This window comes from Bos mutus, chromosome 9 (assembly GCF_027580195.1).
Source record: "Bos mutus isolate GX-2022 chromosome 9, NWIPB_WYAK_1.1, whole genome shotgun sequence".
NCBI lineage: Eukaryota > Metazoa > Chordata > Mammalia > Artiodactyla > Bovidae > Bos > Bos mutus.
In genome coordinates this window covers 7,430,084-7,450,449 of record NC_091625.1, presented here as the reverse complement: position 1 = coordinate 7,450,449, position 20,366 = coordinate 7,430,084, and the positions used below count along the sequence as shown (strand labels likewise).

The window sequence follows — 20,366 nt, the reverse complement described above, 5'->3', positions numbered from 1 at the left end:
TGGGCAAGCATTCATCTACTCATTCTCCTCCAATGCTAACTCTTGACACAAAAGGGAAGAAAGGATGTGTTTATTTTCAGACTATTTCTTTGACCAACATGGAGTGGAAAGCTTATTATGAAGTGATTCAGTGTACTTCTGACCTTCATCTACAGAACAGGAAAGCCAGACCTGAACACAATTGAACTCAAACTTACAATGAGCAGCTGAAAACTTAAAGCTTGATTACCTAAAAACCAGCATTAAGAGAAACTGACCACTTCTGCATTTTTCATGCATTTATCTTAACAGTGGGTTTGATTTTTTTTTTTTTTTGGTACAGAATACATTTTTTAAAAAGAAATGGCATAGAGATGATCTCTCTTTCACAGATACAGAAAATGTGATTTATATATATGAAGCAAATTGCCAAAGGTCACCAAGCTGGCGGAAGGCAGGGCTGGGAATCAAACTAAAAGGTTTGAACGTGCAGCTCAAATTGTCACTGCTTCCACTGACATCGAAAAGAAAAAGAAGAGCCAAGGGAACAGGGTTTTCCCAAGGACAAATCAGTCTCATCTGCAAATAAGTCCAATAATCCACCCAACCATCTATGATATTTATTATTGCAGGACAGGGCCGTTATTTCATATGCACATATGCCAATGAACTAATGAATTTAATCAAATTTACAAGTTAATACCATAAATAACAATAACATTTTTGGATGCCACTGTTCATTTTCTTAATGGCTTTCATATATGGTACAGTTTTACTTGCCACAGAATCCTATGAGTTTCACTCAACCAATTTTATTTTCTATAACTGAGTAAACTGGAGCTCAGACTGACTTGCCTCAAGTTATGGCAAATCTCATCCAAAAGGCAGTTATTCAGTCTTCTAAGTGCTCTTCTAAATACAAAGGATTCTAGAGTGTTAAAAATATTAGTATCTAATGCCACATTGCTAATTCTCTTGTTTATAAAGGCAAAAGTAAAAGTTTTAGAAAACTGAAAGTAAAAAGATATGATCTTTTGAAAAATATAGTATGAATTTATATTTTATTGATATTTTCTTACAGTAAGCCTTAGAATAAATGTTAAGAAGCAGGCAGCAAGCAAGATATTTTTCTAGGAGATCTGACTCTGCTCAGAAGAAAAAAGGGATTCAATGCAGGCCAGGAGGTAATTACAGCTTGCTTCATTTTTAACATGCATGCCAGTCGTGAGAAAGAAATCAGAATACAGATTTTAACTTGACTTAACCAAAAAAATGGGAATTCATTTAGACCATAATGTTATGAGGAAAGGACTCACCCAAGATACAAAAATATTTTCAGGAAAATACCCAGAAGTTGAAGCTGCTTAGGCAGACAAAATACAGTCCATAACGCTTTCTGATTCTGATTTAGAGTGGACCCGGGCCTTTGAGAGAAAATCATCTGGGGGCAATAACCATTTGTCAAACAATCTGTGAATATCACTGGCTAGTCTGTTTTAAGAGGAAAATGATGTGGGGAACAGAGTGATTCATTTCTGAAATGAGGAAGAAAGAAGAAGAGATATGGCAGCTTAACTCAGACTACTTTTCTCAGGAACGTGAAGATTCAGAGGGAAGAAAGGTTAAAGATACAGTGCGTTTTTCCAGACTGAATGACCCAGAAGGCATTTTAGTTTCTTGGAGGTCAATTAAATGAATTACTTTTTATTACAAATCAAAGTTTTATTTGTTGCACTAAAGAAAAAGCTTATGCAGGGTTTCTAAAGGGTTCCAAAACCATCCAATTAATGGAAGTTCATATGTATTGAGCCTCTATTAAACAGTCCAGGAATCATGTTAATTTTTTATGTTAATTACCTCAATCTCTCAAAGAAACTGAGGTTTAGAGAAATATGTAATATTCTCCATTAGAAGTTGAGAAAATGAGATTTGAACCCAGGAAGTCTGACTCTTAAATCACTATGAAATGTTGACTTGAAGCAATTTTCATTTTATATTAAGCTCTATAAGGAAATATCTAAATTAATGGCCATCAGATGTGTGGGATCTAATATGGAACAAGTTCCAAAGGAAGAAAATAATCAATGATTAAAGAGAATTTGAAAGTGTTAATTTGTTATGACATGATACATGTGAATTTCCCAGAAATGGCAAAGTGTACACGTTTATGAATTGACATTTGTTTTCAACTTTTAGAAACCTGCTTGGCAAATGATTTTTACTCTTAAATCCTAAGTAAAAAAAAAAAATTAATTTCTGATAATTAAGAAGATCCACAGAATACTGATCTGAATGTATTTATTAAAAAGGCTCCAAGTGAATTTTCAAAATATCAACTTAAATGTTAAAGCTTACCTTGCAAAAGGCATCTTTATTCTTTGCCATTCCTGTGATCTTCTCAATAGTGAGACTAGTTAGATTTATATCTAGTAAATATTTAGTTAGTAAATACAGTTTAGCAGGGAATATATCCTCAAGCTATTGAAAAAATGTTCATCTTTTCAAATCACATTGCATATAATACCTGTGAGTGTTTAATGCCACAGATCATACATAAGTGACTATGTATGTGTATGTGTCCCAAAGATCAGATATAAAATACAGGGAAAGGGAAAAAAATTGATAATTCACTGCATACCTAAATTTTCTTCAGAACACAATATAAAATGGAAAAAAGAATATATTTGTGTTCAATTTTTTTAAACTTCTCAGCTGCTTAGTATTCTGTATACCCCCATCGGAGTCTTGGAATGTGTCTAAGTAACGAGCATATTATAATGAAAACTTGAGGACAGGAGAGTCAGGGAAATAATGCAAGGCTCAGGCCAGTATAGTAAGATTTTCCCGAGTACTACCAACATTCACTCCTGCCAAGTAGCATTCAGAGGCACGTTTAAAGTTCACAGCAGCCCAGTGCTCCCTCCCACCTCTCCTGGAAGGGAAAAACACTTCTCAACATGGCAAAAGCCCACCTACTCACAGGGGAGGTTAATTACCGCTACATAATTAACCTCACAAGAAAATTGTTAAGATTAATGAGGCAGTGCTTACTAAGTGTTTATAAGCTCCCCTTCAACACCCATAGAAATATTTGTTTACCACAAACACCTACATGTATATTGATAACAGATTCTGTGCAAATTGTTGCAGTACAAGATCTGGGTGAACACATATATATCATGGCCTATGTATCTGGAAGGAAAAGAAGTACCCAAGGAGAAAAAGAGGAAGGGGGGAAGGAGGAATGAAGATAAAGAAGGGAGGGTGAAGGGCAGGTAACGGGCCAAGTTTTCACCTGTCAGTAAGAACCACCAGACCACAAGGAATGTCTGCTACTCAGTTCTTTGACAATCATGACTCAGCAAAAGACCACGAACCCTCGCTAACCTGGGTGAGTTTGAACATATATAAAAATCCAGTAGCTTCTGAGTGTATGTCAAAAGAATGGTCTCGTTATCTAAACGTACAACAGTGAGTGAAGTCGCTCAGTCGTGTCTGATTCTTTGTGACCCCATGGACTGTAGCCTACCAGGCTCCTCCGTCCATGGGATTTTCCAGGCAAGAGCACTGCAATGGGTTGCCATTTCCTTCTCCAGGAGATATTCCCGACCCAGGGACTGAACCCTGGTCTCCCGCATTGTATGCAGACACTGTACCGTCTGAGCCGCCAGGGAAGCCTAAACATACAATGCCTGTATTAATTTACACTTTTAATTAGGCTAGGACAATTAAATATTGATAAATTAATACTTAAAATGAGGTCCAGAGTGTCGTTAACAATAAATTGAAATTCAGCTACACCAGAGTACACTGTAGAATATTCAGGTGGGCAAGATCCTCCCCACAAAATATCACAGACCTGTCTGGCCACCACATCTTCACACCTGAATTACACAACAGGTCACCAGTGTGCCCCGTCACCTTTTAAAACCATCAGTTAACGCCACTGTCCCCCAATCCTACGTAACTGGACATTTTGTTATCAGCCAGAATATGCTAGGTTAGGCTGTAGTAACAAAGACAAATCTGAATACCCAGTGTCTCGAAACAGAAAAAGAACTTCCTGGCTCAGCCTTCAGGCCACAGAAAGGGGCTCGTCTCAGCTCACATGTTTAAGGACAGAAGCTGCCTGGGGAGGCCCTTCTCTCTGGCACAGGTACCCCTGCCAGAGGCAAAGAGACCACTCTGGTGATCTTACTCCAGCAATGAAATAACCCAACTCAGAAGCAAGCAGTAACACTTCTGCTTACCACCCATTGGCCAGAACCAGTCACATGATCCCATCCAGGCACAGCTGGTCCAGAAATCAGTCACGACGCATGCCCAGAGAGAGGGAAGGCTGACACTACTGGAAGAGCATTAATAACACTCCAGTGTCCACTCGTGTCCATAGAACAGATGCTAACGTGGTGAACAAAGGACCTCCAAAAAATTTTATGCCCTGATAACTTTAGTGTACTTCAAGATGTTTGACAGTCTGCAGCTGAACAGTTTGGGGAGTAACTAAACAATCAGGAAGAGAATCAGAATGAGTAACACCCCAAAACAGTACATTTGTAACGATTTAACACGAGGGCTTATAATTATTCATCAGATAAAGATCCAAAAGGATCCTAATACAATATTCGTATTTATCTGGGTAAACTCCAGTCTATGAGCAAGAGGTATGATTGCAATAAGCGAATTTGCAGGTTCGGAAACTTCAGGCGAAGAGGCTCAGAATCCAGATGATGAGACAGAAAGATGGACAATTCAGGTACTAGTCCTGAAACACGACATGCAGCCCCAGGACAAACTGACCCCAAGGAAAGAGAGATCCCAAGGAAAGTGTTCACAGGACAGGCAGTAGGGGATGGGGTGTGAAACACACATGGTTCACCTCTGGAGGTGGATAAGGCAAGCTCTGGGCTTCCTGCTCACTTCACCAAAGAAGTCCTATTTTTAATAAACTTTTTCATATATTGACTTTTTATTTGGAAAAAATTTCCATTGCTAAGGGGGAAAAAAGCTGTATTAATTCATATCCTATACATACTTACTTCTTTTGCATTAATCACTTCTTGTTACTTAATGGATTAACTTCTAGTCAGCCATATCACTGTGGTTTCTCTCCCCTCAGGATGCAAAGACCAGTGGCAAGTTTATGTAATATTTATTACTGCCTAGAATTCACTTATGCCCTTTATCACCAACTGGACACCAAAATATGGTCATAAGAAAATTCCAGGAAAACCACTAGACAAAGGGAAGCCATACATTTTTAAGAGAACAGACTGTTAATATATCACAAGCTAAGGAAGGCAATTAAAATGCTCTCAGTGGTACAAATGGAACCAGCAACCGTGCTTCATGGCCATTTACTTCATTGTAGTTGGAAGTAAAGCCGATTGAAAAGGCTGCATTTGGTTAATATCTCAGGCACCACTTAAAAAATATACATAGTTTGCCCTCTAAGTTACAAAAACCAAGGCCAGCCAAAGAGAGCCGACCACAAGCTGACATTTCTGTAAAGGAAGCTGACCTCTCTGGGAAGCCAAAATAAACTGAAATCTCTCAGGCCAGATACAGAAGCAGATCGTTGAAAATTTGCCAGATTTATGTGGAAAGATTATATAAAGTAAACAGATTTCTATCTTCTCAAGGTGCCCTCTTTTCCACATTACAATTAGTATGAGGAGCCAACATTAGAAAAAAATACTTCCAAAAGCATTCACTGTAGAATAAATATTTGTTATGTATCACCTACTCAGAAAAATCAGAGCTGTATATCAACAGAAGGTCAGAAAAAAATAAAGGTTAGTCCGTTTGTTTCTTTGGAAGTTATTTTCCTTTTTCCTTCTCAGGACTCTTCTGTGACGTGAAAGGCAACCTAAACACAGAAAGAGTTAAAACTGTAATTTTCTTAATGAAATTATAAGGGTAAACTTAGCTGCCTTGGTTTCTTTTTGCAATGAAATGAAAGAAAAAAAATAAAGTTCTATATTAGTCTTGTTTTTTTTTTTTTTTTGTCTTTGCTTGGAGTAGGAAATGTCAACCCACTACAGTATTCTTGCCTGGAAAATTCCATGGACAGAGGAGCCTGGTGGGCTGTAGTCTATGGAATCATCAAGAGTTGGACACATGTACTTGAGATGTATAATGAAATCAACAGGCAAAAGGATACTTACATTAGCAACCGAAATTGTTTTTTTCATTTTATATTTCCACTATTATAATGATATAAAATGAAAACTAAATATTAACCTGCCAGGGCTTTTTACATTTTATATGTGAGCCTTGAAATTACCAACTCACAAAACTTTCCTCGAATACCCAGGCCAGTTCAAATGTTCTGTGGTCACATCATCACTGAAAAATTGTATATGAATGTACACGTTACATGATTTTAAAACAGGCTAAGTAGTCAACAAGTCAACATGTACATATAGAAAGACTATTGGAGGAGTTCCTAAACTCAATGTAGTTATGAAGATGAACATATACTGATCCTGAGTTAGGATCAAGTGTAAAATAAACCATGTCAATTGAGCTTCTTAAAAAATGGCCAATTGGTTTTTACTTTGATTAGCTCAACTCTTTGAAGTGAAGTGAAAGTTGCTCACTCATGCCCAACTCTTTGCGACCGCATGGATTGTAGCCCTTCAAGGCTCCCCTGTCCATGGAATTCTCCAGGGAAGAATACTGGAGGGGGTTGCCATTCCCCTCTGCAGGGGATCTTCTGGAACCAGTGACAATCCCGGGTCTCCTGCATTGCAGGTGGATTCTTTCCCATCTGAGCCACCAGGGAAGCCTAGCTCAATCCTTTCAATTAGTAGGGTTAGCCAACCTGCAACTCTGCAAATGGCTAATTATTACATAAGACTGTTAGCACATTAAAAGGAACGATTTCAGACCAAGCTCAACGTAATGAGTTAACAAAATCACATACTCCTGTACCAGTAAATGTCCCAATAAGAAACAGACGATGTCTTGTAGTAAAGTAATGTGAGAAGAGAGTAAGGCATGGATAAAGCTTGGAGAAATCAGGGAGACAGAGTACAGTCCTAGGGTGAGAATCAGGGCATGGGCCTCAAGAGTGAGAGAAGAGAGGGGTTTCCAGAGAATCCAGGGAAGCCCACCTACAGGGGCTGTGACCTTCACAACAGGAGTGGGTTCTGGTCTGTTTCCCCCTGTAATAGCATTTCTCAATGTGCAATGGGGTAACTAAAAAATAGAACATGTTATTTTCTTTAAAACACAGATTGCCCTAGAGAATGATAATAAAACGAAAATCCAAGATAGACCTTGGTAAATCATCTTTCTAAATCTAGACAGGCTCTGCACTTGAAACACACTGCTCTTTAAACTTAATGTGCTTAGACTGAAAATCAATAGATTTTTGAAACTTACATCACATTTGTTTAAATAATATATACCACATAGAAAAAAAAACCTAATGAATGAAAGTTCTGATTTGTAAAGACGAGTCTATATTCAGTAGTAGAGCAATATACTCTGATTATTGTTCTGGCTGGATACCAGGTAATTTTTTTTTTAATAATTAGATCTATCCAACCATCCTAAATGACCGTGTCTCTTTTACATTATAGAAATGGCATTAAATATAAACTCCAAGAACACTTATGTTCAGTTGAAATAATATTCCCGTGATACATCTGCAGATTGGAATTCTTTTAGTCAGGTAAGATTTGGACGAGATGATGCTGAGAGGCCCTTATGAATCTGAGAATTTGTGATTCAGGTGTTCCAGAAACAGAAAGAAACTCATAGCTCTAAAATTCTGTAGTTTTTCATTTGGACCAGTCTATAGTAAAATGATGAGAAAGGAAAGCCATGGTCTTTAAGGTATAATCGGCCCATGTTGATGGAGCAAATAATAGGTGCCTCACACAGTTACTGCTCAAGTAGAATAATCTGTGCCACAGACCTCTGTGAACTGGAAAGCAATTTCTCAATGTCGGGTTTCCTTACATTCTTTTAATTTATAAAATGTTTAACAAAACACTCCACATCTTTCTTTTCTGAAAAGTGATACGTAGTTGAAGTTTTCTCTTTAAAAATAGTTATTAGAGAACAAATTATCTTTATATATGTGGTATAGATATTTTTAATAAATTTTTAATCAAAACTTTAAAAATTATTTTTAAACGGAAGAACACCAGTAGAAATGTCATGAAATAGATACTCTATACCATTGACCCAGGAAAGCAAATATTTCTGTGTGCCATTTCTATCTTTTTAACCCATTCATTGCTAAAAAGTAATTCACCAAGGTAGATTCTGGTTAGGTCCACAATTGGTTTAATGCTTTTGATTATATCTAAGTGCATGTAAATTGCATCCTCAACACTGTAATCTGGTTCCATCAGTGTTTCAATGTCTTTTCCATGCACATATTTGCTCTGTTTTCCCAAACAATTCTCAGTCTTTAAAGAATCTTGTTGTCTAGAAGTAATTTGAGAATATAATATCCAAGATTAGGTTAGCAGATAAATTATTTCACTTAATATGGGAGAAACTAAGCAGTAACCATTTTGCCTTCATATTTTATAACACGCTCTAAGCATAAGGGATGTGTCATAAGGGGAAAATGCATATCAGCAAACATGTCCAATTTCAGAAAAGATTCCTATTCAGGGAATTATTTTTGAGAGAAATAGCTCCACACTAATGTATTTACTATGCATTTGTTACTCATGGCACTTTCTGTGCAAACTAGAAACATATTACTTTATTAAGAATATCTTATTAATAATAAGAAGAAATATATTAACCTTTAATAAATAAGTATTAGCTAGGTCATTCTCTGCATATGAGCAAAATCCCTGAATGACAGTTGAAAGATAATTGAAAATAGAGCATTTAGCATTTAATTGAACACAGAACATTTTATGCAGTCTTATAGTTGGCATTCTGTAATTCAACTTTAAGAAAACATTAGAATCTTCAAATGAGGTCTAACAAATTTTTACATTTGTTTTCAATATCTGAATATGTAAGCCTTTGGAGGACTCTGAGGGCTCATTAGTCTATAACAACTAAACACAATTCAGTGAAAAAAATTCCAAAAATGTTCTACTTCTTTCCAAATGATTTAATATAGATTTAATTGTTTCAGGATAATTCCTTTTCAAAACAGAACTCAAAACATGAATTTAACTTTGCATAATGCAGCAAAAAGTAAAACACTTGGAAACTCCTTGATTTACATTTAGATTTTACAGACTTTAAAAAGGATCAGCAATGATATCCAGAGGACAGCTTTCCAGCCCTGGGATGACTCACATTCACTGGCTTGATCTATCTGATGTATTAGTCATGCCTCCATCAACACAAAGGTATCCAGATGCGACCTTTTCTTTACATAATACAAAATAGACATTCAGTCAACTAATGACCCTTTGTTAAATGCCCTAAATTCCTAAACAAGTTCAAATAATTATATGGTAATCTACTTCATTAGTTATTATCAATCATCTATCATTTATAGCCAAAAGATAAGAATAAAATAGAGGTTTCAAAAACTGAATTGAGGGCCTAAAAAAACTTGAGGATTAGACCACGTGTCTTCCATATGCAATCTCATCTAATTCAGCACTTCACTACAGTACAGTCAAGCTCAGTGAAGCACTGTCCCTTGTCAAGGATGCTACGAGGTGGCTGAGTCACTCTCAGGACCCAAGGGCATCTCATACCAAAATACACCTTTCATTTCAATGAACTGACACACTTAGAAAAATTGAATACCTCTCTGATCTGTATTAGTTAATTGAATTGGTAAAAGTTTCCACAGAGCTGACAGGAACTAAAATATTCCAAGCCATTAATTTCATTAGTTTTTTGGGATAATTTTTTTTTAACTACATAATGTCATATCCTGTTCTCTGGTACCCTGGGGAATAAGCATTTCTAACAACCCAAGAAGGGAAGCGGGGATACAGAACAGGTTCTCAGGTGAAGGTGTGGATTCAAACCCAGCTGATGGTATTTCAAAAAAGTAACAAATGTTGATTTTTTAAGAAACTATGATTTCAGATCCAAGGGCCAGATGACTTGATCTGAATTTGTAGATAATACAGATCAAACTGACTCTAAGGAACCCTGTATTTTATTAAAGTATTTCGTTTAACAAGAATATCACTTCTATTAGGAAATGAAGTATAGGAATACATGAAGTTGGAATCTAAGTAAATGAAATTCCCATCTCAGTTTTGAAGAAAACTAATGTGTAGCACATTTATCTGCAACTAACACTGAAGTTGGAATGACACACATGTGTACACAAGATTTTTCTGTTAATATTTTTAATTTACTGCCTCCAAAAAAAGTTGCCATATAATGGAGTTTTCATTAATACTACATATCTGAGCCACTCCCTAAATTGCTTGACAAAATTCTAAAATGGCAAAAGTAAAAATTAGGGCCTGTTACTTGGCCAGGCCTAAAATTTTAGTAGTATTCTACTATTACTATACATATAGATCATAATCAGGAATAAGTAACAGAAGCTCTAAACGACATGCAAATATTCCTCTTTCTTGGAAAGACTTTGCATATGTTTCTCTTCAAACTGTGGAAAAAAGATTTGGAAAATGTCATTTCTGGATAAGAACTGCTAAAAAACGTAGATAGAGATGAAGAAAATTAAAAAAACAGGTAAAAATTGGCAAATTTTCTTACTACTGTTTTTGTAGACAGCTGTATATAGAAAGCTATATTTATCACTCATCTATTATAATAAATGCATATGGAACTAACACTATTTCTCAATGACTCCATTCTTCTTGTGCTTTTAAAAATGTTATTAAACAGTACTTTGAGATAAGGAGCTGGCTAAATAACACCTTAATTGTACTGGAAATGTTATAAATGGTATTAACCTCAATTTATTGGTATAGTCCTTACATTTTTTATTTTGTTTAGCTCATTTAACATTCATTTCAACCAATCTTTATTGAAGCTCTGTTTAGACTGTGCTAGACAACTGGAAGACCAAGTCTGTACACCTGAAGACCTCACAAGACTAGCAGAGGAAGACGGAAAAATAAATGGAAATTTCAATGCCATACGATAGATGCTGGAACAGAAGTACAGTGTGTGCAAAGGGCTATGGGTCCACCAAGGGGAAGGACAAACGGACAAGATGCCACTGACTCAGGAGATCTCTGTACATCCTGATACAGGGTGGGATCACAGCATTCACAAAGGAAGTAAGAGCCAGGAGGCTAAAGAAGCAAGGGAAAAGTGACTAAAAGAGCGATGAGGCAAAAAAAACCCCACAAGTAGAAAGAAATGAAAACACCTGAAAATGAAGAGACACACAAATTGCTCTGGATGTGTGCCTACAAGTTCAAACACACACACACATACAGGCTAGACTTTATACAGGCACATGGTGAGACTTCCTTTGGGTGGATGATTATCAAGGATTAGCAGGGGCAGAATGAAAAGACAAGGAAGTGTGTGTGTCCAGATTTCCTGGAATCTATACAGGGATCCCAACTCCCTGCACATAAGTAGCGCCATTGATGTTAAGTAGGAAACAAAGCTTCCATTAAGGCTTATTACGTGATTTAGACACTCTGGTATGCAATTTCTCTCTCTTAACTGTTTTAATTATTTAAGTGAAGTAGTAAGAAATAAGATCATATATGATCTTTTATACTTTAGCTATATAGTCCAGGATCATCTGCGGTAAAAGAAAGCTATAAAAAATATTAAAGACCTCATGAATAAATACCAGTCTTGCCCCTACTCACATCTGAAAGCCAGGTAAACAGCAATGTTACTTTAGTTTTCTTTTAAAAACAGGTATATAGACTGTACATAAAAAGTTCTTTAATAACTGCCTGAAATAAGATGACATTATTTTCAAGAGAGTCCATTTTGCCAATTTACTAGACTTTCAAAATTAAACATAAAAATTAGGAAATGACAGCTAAGTTTCTATAATCACATGGCACCCTCAAATAAGTGAAATATGATCTTAAATAAGAAAATATTTAAATATAATAAAATTTCACAATTTAATGAAGCATCATTTAACAATTTACTTTTATAATATATTCAAGATAACACCTGTAATTGTTAGTGTTGTCATTTCAAACAGTAATAGTCTTCTTACTGTTTTCTGGTTATGAAATTCTTAAGTACATGAATGTTTGTTAACAAATATCTTAGTAGAAATCCTATCTCAAAACTGACATTCCATTGCTGAGAGCCCATAGTTTTCTCAAATACTGACTAAATATGATAACTCCAATGGACAGATACAAAATATTCAGTATTCAGCATATCTTTACCATCACTAGCAGCATTACATTAAAAATTCTGAAACTGTATCTACTGAGCATAAAGACCACTCTGTCAAATTTGTGCCACCTCCGTGACATAGTACACTGGAAAATACTTCTACTCAAGGCTTCTGAGTCAGTACTGATAACAGCAAATAACATGGGAGGCAAAAACCATGGAGGATGAACTTGTAAATATTCCCCTTATTCTCTTTTCACAGAGAACAGAAATCATAAAGTAATATACAAGTGGGACTTTTAAAACCCCATTTTAGAAGTTGAGATTACATGTTACCAAATAAAATGAAGACATTTTGGAATTAAATTAGATATGAGTAGCACCACCGTATGTAATTATTACATATAGCCCTCAAGCCCTGTGAATATCATTATGTGGTAGTTTATTCAAAACAGTAAGATTTTACATATCATTTGTATTGACTAAGATTTAATGTACTTTTTGCATAATTTGACTAAATTAAGCATCTGCAGATTTTCACATTCCTTTCCTACAATGTAACATGGCCTGAAAGGTCTTCTTTGAATGAAGTAAGGAGTACTATATACATATTTTATAGGAATTACTTACAAATGCATCAGCCACAATTATGTCATCAGGAATTACTTATCCTTACCTTTCTGACTCAGAACACCTAAGCAATTCAACAGTACAAATTTAGAAGACAAAGGATATAGGCTGTGCAATTTTACTGATACAGCACATATTCTTCCCCTATTACATAAACTTTTCCTCTTCAGCTCTATTAACATGTTAACAATTTTAAAACAATCACTGATTTCTCTATGGAGGCATTTCTTTCTCATTTCACCAGCTAATTAGCCAAAAGAAGCGTACAGCCTCCCCCAGGATTCAAACATCTAATGTCTAAAATCACTCTTAGTCATTTACTGAAACGAATGGCCATCTAGTCCAACTTCTATAAATCTCAGCCCTTTCCTAACCCACACCTCATGATCATGACTAGCAAAATCTCTAAAAATCATACTCCGTGAGAACACAACAACTTTGTTTTTGTCACTTGCTCTCATTCACACACACACACACACACAAAAGGTTGTATATATACCAAGATTCTTTTTCCACTGTCATCAGCAGTCAGTTTGATGATAAAATTTTAACCACTGAAGATACAAATTTTCTCCATTTTCTTAGAACAGCAATAGAACAGACAAGCAAAACCTGGATTCTGGTGTTAATTGTCTTATTAGCCAGCTTATAACATCACACTTTCCTCATGTACTATAGCTTCTTATTCTAAGGGACACTAATCGGTTTTAAATGGTGTTAAATACCATCCCTGCAGTTGCAAGTGCTTCTCTGGGATTTTTACTAGAGAAAAGAACTCCTGTAATTTAAAACCACTTTGCTTTCTTCAGTCACAGCTGTTAGGGAAACACTGACCTGTAGAAATCTTAAAGGTTTTTTCACCCTTCTCCCAGCGCCATTAGTCTGAATTTATTTTCTAAGGCTTCTTTGCCCCGGGTGCCATGCCTCTTCCATAATTCCCATCCCCCAAAAGGCTTTCAGCAGAAAAGTCAAGGCTTTTTGCTGGTTAAGCCGTTTTCTCTCTCTTTCCCCACTGCCCCCCACCCCCTTACAAAACCTTGGCTACTCTTAAAATTCTCCAACAACGTGTCAATTTTATGTTGGCCACAAAGACAACTTCTGTTGGGGGAGGAGAGCAAGGAGGGGCTGGAGCTTGGCTGTCCCTTTCCACAGACAGAGATCTTTGTGGCAATCAGAAAACATTTCCTGCATAAAAATTCAACATGCACTCTGGGTACAGGGTTGGGGAGCAAGAGAGGCTAGATACCAGCCGTGCCCTCAAATGAACAGAATGCATCCCCTAATCTTCCAAAGGGGAAGGCCGTTTTCTCAAAATGTGCCAGCTTTCCAGCCTTATTAAACGTAATCCACAGTCTCAGATCCTGGGGCAGCTTCCCCACTAGTCTGGGTGAAGCTATAAATCACTCCTGTACTTTTCCCTTTTCTTCTGCATTTCCGCTGCATGGCTTTCCATCTAGCTCGGCTCTGACAAGCTCAAGAGGGGACTAAGAAGACAGAACCAAAAGTCATGCTAACAGGGTACCAGGTCTTGCAGGACCTGCCTGTGTTCATTTGTAACCTTACAGTCTGTACTTCCAGTGGGCTTCCGTTGACCACAGAGCCAGTGTCGGACTCACTGTGCAAAGCATCTTTAACACAATGATGGGTCTCTGGGGGAGGGGCACCCTTGCCATCCCATGTAGGGGAGTAATTTGGTCCACATCGACATGCCATTGAATCTGTGTCACCTCTCAGCTACACCCCAAGTTCCAACCCAGAAAGGGGCCACAGATGAGACAGTGGGCTGAAGCCCCAGCGAGAAGCCTACAGATCCACTCCCAGGTCTCTGAGTGTCTCCATCTCCCTCAGGGGCTGCAGCCTAAGAAAGCAATAAAGCATCACCTCCCCAGCCACCCACCTCCATCTCAAACTGACTCCACATTTTTGCACCTATTTTCCCCTGAACACTCCCACTGGCATCTAAGGGCAGGTTGCTGAGCACCACCCCACCCTGCCACCCGTCTAAAACCTTGAAAAGTAAAACTAGCTTGAGAGACCAGTGAGGACCACAAATCAATCCAGAGGTGACCCAGGGATGTGGCAAGGATCCAGCCGGCGTGGGACACAGCACATTTCCGCCCTGTCGCCCCCCGCCCCCACCCAGGCACCCCTCTCGGCTGACCTTACCTTCTTTGGGCGGTCGCTTGGCCTCCCTGGTAAGATTGCAGACCTGGGTGGTTTGCAGCTCTTGGGTCAGGCAGCCCTCGGTCTGCTCATTCAGGGGCAACACCACGTTATTTAACAAAACCAGCGCCTGGTCGTCGAGCCCCCACTCTCCCAAGTGCTGAGGGCAGGTGCACTTTGTATACATGATCCCGCAGGACTCCGTTCTCCCATTTTCTGACTTTAAGCAGCTCTCCAACCAAGTGCATAACACATGGCAACCAAACTGGCTCGGGCTCACCTTGTTCAACACCAAAAACTCAAAAAAAGATTTCTGATCTTCTTCCCCTTTTTTCTGTAATCCTGGGAAATCGGTTGGAAAGACCCGACGTATTTGAATAAAATTTTTGTCATACTGTAGAAAAACGAAAGCATTCTTGGATTCGCAGAGTTGCATTATAGAATGATTCTTTCTTAAAAGATCCTTGATTTTTTCATGGGAAAAATGATCAAACTGATAAGCCAGGAGGGAAAAGTTAGAGCAGCTAAGGTCCTTTTTGGAAAATTTCAGGTAAATGCTATATTTGGTTGGATCTGGATTTTCCAGCGTCCAAGTGCAGTTTGTAAAGTTTTTGGGAAACATTTCACTTACAGAATACGATCCATAAATGACTCCCTTCACCAAAGTTGAACACCAGAAGTCTTGGGCAGCATTAAATCCAAACATAACCAGGAGATAGGTGGAAAATATATAAATCAGCAGGTTACGAACAGCCTTCATCCTATGTCATTTGGCCTGTGAAAATGGCAATGAAAGTAAAATGCAAGTAGGAGTCTATGCGCATTGATAAAAAGAAACTCCTTCCAATATTACAGCCAGCTGTTTCCAAGATTTCAGTAAAAAAGCCTTTTTTAAAAAGGGCAGGTAATTTTTTTATGCCATAAAACTATCTGTTGCTGTGTGAACAGCGCCCTCACGTGGCCCTTCGCAATGGCCAAATTCTCTACATTCAATTTTAAAATAATATTCAATAGATTACTAATAGGAATGCTCTTATCTACCAAGATTTCCTTCAAGTGCATTATGATTCTAGTGAAAGAAGAGGAAAACTCAGCTTTTTAAATATAACAACCTAAATTTTAATTTGAGATATTTTTAAGCAACCTAGACAAACCTTTTCTCCCCCTCAGCTCTCTGCCTGCAGTAAACAACATCACACAAAATCTGATAATCTAGGAACAGCTGTCGTCATATTATTTCTTTTCTTTTAAATGTGAAAAGCACGTATGACAAATGATAGCCTCAATTTAAAAAGCACAAATGATTATTTGTTGCAGCTGAAACACCATCACCCAAATGCTCCTACTAGCCTTTGCAGGGGCCACTATGTGAACTGATGGGAAATTCCTATGCAAAACTACAGGCATTCATGTAGATTAATAGAATTTGTAAACTATCACCCGAGAAAGGGCAGATACAGAAGGAAGACTAGCTTTCGGACATCATCATTGAGAACCACGATTTAAGGCAGTCATTTCAATGTGACATGCCTCCTGGGATACATAAAGTAGACCATTGTATTAGTATCTGTTTCCAAAGGCGTTACTAGTGAATAATCCCAGAACCACAGGAACTGAACTGGTTTCAGTCTTTTTTTTTTTTTATTAGGGCTATTTTACCTAGAGTTATCTACTGTAATTTAACATTTACACATGGTAGATACACTAATTAGCATTGTCTCTTCTAGCAGATTTCAATTACTGAATTGTTGCTACCTCTCCAATAACAGCTCCAAAGCTCTTTTCCTTTCCCCCTCTATTTTTTTAACCTGGTCTTACATAATACGGTAATTCTTGGTTATATTTACCTCTGTAAGTTGTTATCCAAAAGTAACTTGAATATTTTTCAGCTTTAACCTTTAAGAAGTTATTTCTTAGAATAAATGACACTGCTTTTTTGCTTAGCCTTTGAGCTGAGAAAAGTGATGCCAAGTTAATTTTAAAAGTCTTTAGGCTGCAGTCTCTTCCACTGTTCTGTAAACAGAGACAGACATACAGACATATAGATAGTTAAGAGTTTTCATGTCTTTGCCTGGGTCCTCTCTGAACCAAAGGATAAAATCCTCTTCCTCCCCATTGCATAACACACACCAATGCATGCACACAAAATCCAGTTTTGAAGTCCCTGAAGACAGATCTGCAATCCCCAGATCATGATTCCAATTCTATGTCTTCATATAAGCAAAAACAACTCTAATTCTAAATCTCCATATAGCAGCAGTTTAAAATAACATCAGAATTGCTGGGACTATCAAAACAGTGTTCTCAGATTCAAACATACAGCTCAATGAATAATGCATTTTCTTCTTGAGAAAATAAAGCCAAAGAGGATGTAAAGGTTAAAAAATAGGGAAAGTTATAGGAAATTCTAGAAATAATCCCCCCTTTTTCCCCCTGCTGTAGCACTTTGCAGGCAATGCAGGTCTGCGCAGTGTTCTTCAGGATAGAGTGTAGGCGTTGAGAGCCAATGTGACAGTGAGTGTCTAAATTAGGAATTCCATCCATGAAAGGGGGCTTCATTTTATAATCACTAACTCAAAAAGAGGTCGTATTTCTTTTCCTAATGAAACCCGGTACTTTTGCTTCCATCTATTTGACAGTGCATGTCTGCATTGCTGTGCTCATCAAGGATGAGAAACAGTGGATAAAAGGCTCTGATTTCACTCTTCGAGCCTGCTCAAGAAAGCCCCCTCAATATAACGCTCTTTATTTCGATCACTGGTATACTCCTTCGTGTACGGAGTCTTCTTTTATTCTACATAATCACAAATGGATCGCCGAACTCTGTCACCCCCACCACCACCCCCATCCCCCGCCAGTCCCCGACTGCAGGGCCACTTCCAACAATTATATCTTTCTCTTTAAGAAAGAAAGAACCGGGTTGCGGGTGTGTAAGGGACCCGGCCACCGAGGATTCAAGGATGCCATTTATTTATTTATTTGTCTCCTGCTGAGAGGCAAACTGGCGTTTAGTTTAGCTCCCCTCAAAACTGATTTTCTGGGTGACACTTTAGTCGAACATAGACGGCGCCATCACTCCACTGATTTTTTTTTCTTTCTCCCCCAATAGAAGACCCACGGCCTCCCCTTATCTTAACTTCCTTTTAACCTAACATTTCCCCCCACAAAATGACCCCGATCACACACAACCGCCAGATGTTCCAGGTCTCTCAGCCTATCCCTCCTGACGGAGCACATCTCTGGAAAACGAGACTTGCCTAACTTTTCAACTGCGGCGTTTAAGTCAATGGAGACCGTCAGGTCTGCTCGCAGCCCCTCCATCCGCCAGCAACAGCCTTGCCTTTCCCGATCCTTCCTCCGCAACTCCCCCACCCCGGGGGGGGGGGGGGAAGCTGGTGGCTGGCGACCCTGGCGGAGGGAAGGTGACCCCCGGACCCCCGTCCTTACCTTCCTCTCGGAACACTCGGGGCGCCTAAGGCAGCAGCGCAGGCACGCGTCCCAGCAACAGTGACGGAGAGACGCCCCTTCGGTCCCGAGCCCCGGAGCCCATCTTTCCCCGGCTAAGCTTAAAAAATCAGGATGGATTTTTTTTTTTTTTTTACGCGCACATAAGAGAAGTAAAAGAACGCGGGGATCGGGGGTGGGGGGAGAGAGAATCAAAGAGGGGAGGGCTGGGGGAATAAAAGCCCCCCAGGAACCCGGAGCCTACGCCGTAGCCAAGTGAATCCAACCTCCCACCGAGGCGCCGGCGGGAGCGGGGAGAGCCCCCGAAGACAGACGCTAAGGAATTTAAAAAAAAAAAAAGTGGCTGGCTTCACAGCCACTGGAGCTGTTTTTCCAGACCTGCCCCCCCCAGCAAAGCAATCGGCCAGGAAGCCAAGGAAGCGCGCCGAGCAGAGGCGGCGGCGCGGCCGATGCGCCGGGGCGGCGGGTTCACTCCGCGGGCGCCCGCGGCCGCCTCGGGAGGCTGGGGCTCCTGTCTTCCCCTCTCCCCGCTCTCCTCCCGCCCCTCCGTCTCCTCCCGCCCCACAGCCCGCAGGTACTGAGGAGAGGAGGGGGAAAAAAAAAAAAAAGAGCCTTGGCTGGGGATGCTGGTGATGTCGGAGAGCCGTGTGAATGCCGGGCGAGGAGGGAGGCGAGAGGGGAGCCAGATAGTAAAGCTCTGTGTCGGGCGTGCGCGCGCGACGCTCGCTCTCCCGGGCGCGCGGCGGCCGGAACGTGCGGCCCCCCAGGCGCGCGCCGGGCCCCGCGAGTGCTCGGCGGCGACGGAGAGAGCGCGCGCCCCCGGGCGCGCGCCGGGCCCCCGCGTGTGCTCGGCGGCGCGCGCATGAAGCGCGGTGCGCCCGGAGGCGGCCCGGGGCCCGCACGGAGCTCGGCCTGGTGGGGCGCGGGCGGCGGGAGGGGCGCGCGCGGGGAGACGGCGGGCGGCGCTCCAACCCCGGGCCGCGGTGCCCCTCACGTCACCGCTGCTTCCAGCCCGCACTTCACGGGAGCGCGGCTGTCTGCGCCTGGGAGGTCTGTGCACCTGCAGTTCCCAGCGCCGCTGCCGGCGGGGACTGATCGCCCCAGGGAGGCCAGGCCGGGGCTGCGGAGCGCGGGAAGGCGACCCCCGGGGCTAGGGGCGAAACTGCCGCACTAGGTCGCTTTTCTCTCTCCTTTTTTTTCCCTAGCGCCGACCTGTCGCAGCTTTTCTTTTCCGCACCTGGACTCGGAGGGATGGATCTCCCACCGCGGAGGGGGCAGGTCTCGCTCCCCGCAAACGGCGCGCGTACCCGGGAGGAACAATACTAGTTTTTTTTTTTTTTTCTCTGCGAGTCTGCAATTAACATCTTACTTGTTCTGGCTGATACGGCGACCGAGGTTGGGCGTCTGCGTTGCTTTCTGCATGGCGATGGGATCGTGCCTATGGGGTCGAAACTTTCGTTTTCGTAATGCATCCAGTTCTTTTTCGAGTTTCCCTAGTAACAGTTTGGGCACGGGGGTGACAAGGAGGGAAGGACTGGAGAAGGAGAAGCGACCAGATTCTCGATTTAGCAGGGAAAGAGGGGTAAATGTCTGCCACTCCCCACCTTGGTGTTCTTGCCTCCTGGACAGTTGGCTGACAAGTACTTGATGAACTAGCTTCCAGTACGTGCAGCAAAAGGTTATTTGCCTACCGGGTATGCCTCTACTTGTAAACGCAGTTGGTGCTTTGCAAAACAGGTGATAAAATAGTGCGTTGATGTAGGGGAAGAGACCATGCTGGGGTAATTCATACAACGTGTGGAGTCTTCCTCTGGGTGAGTTGCTTGAGCGGCAGGTGAAGTTGAATAAAACACATTTCCATCATTTTCTGTCCTTCT

General features: G+C 40.4%; 1 protein-coding gene across 1 annotated transcript in view; it reads right to left on the bottom strand.

Annotated features, from left to right (window-relative positions):
* ADGRB3 (adhesion G protein-coupled receptor B3) overlaps positions 1-18,601 on the bottom strand; it is an 886,560-nt gene extending 867,959 nt beyond the window's left edge. The window contains exons 1-3 of the mRNA XM_005897466.2: positions 18,472-18,601; positions 16,872-17,037; positions 15,028-15,799 (exon numbers count right to left, since the gene is read on the bottom strand). Coding sequence (XP_005897528.1) covers positions 15,028-15,784 — 757 coding nt within the window. The 5' untranslated portion in view covers positions 15,785-15,799; positions 16,872-17,037; positions 18,472-18,601. The remainder of the gene's footprint in view (positions 1-15,027; positions 15,800-16,871; positions 17,038-18,471) is intronic.
* Positions 18,602-20,366: the final 1,765 nt, after the last annotated feature.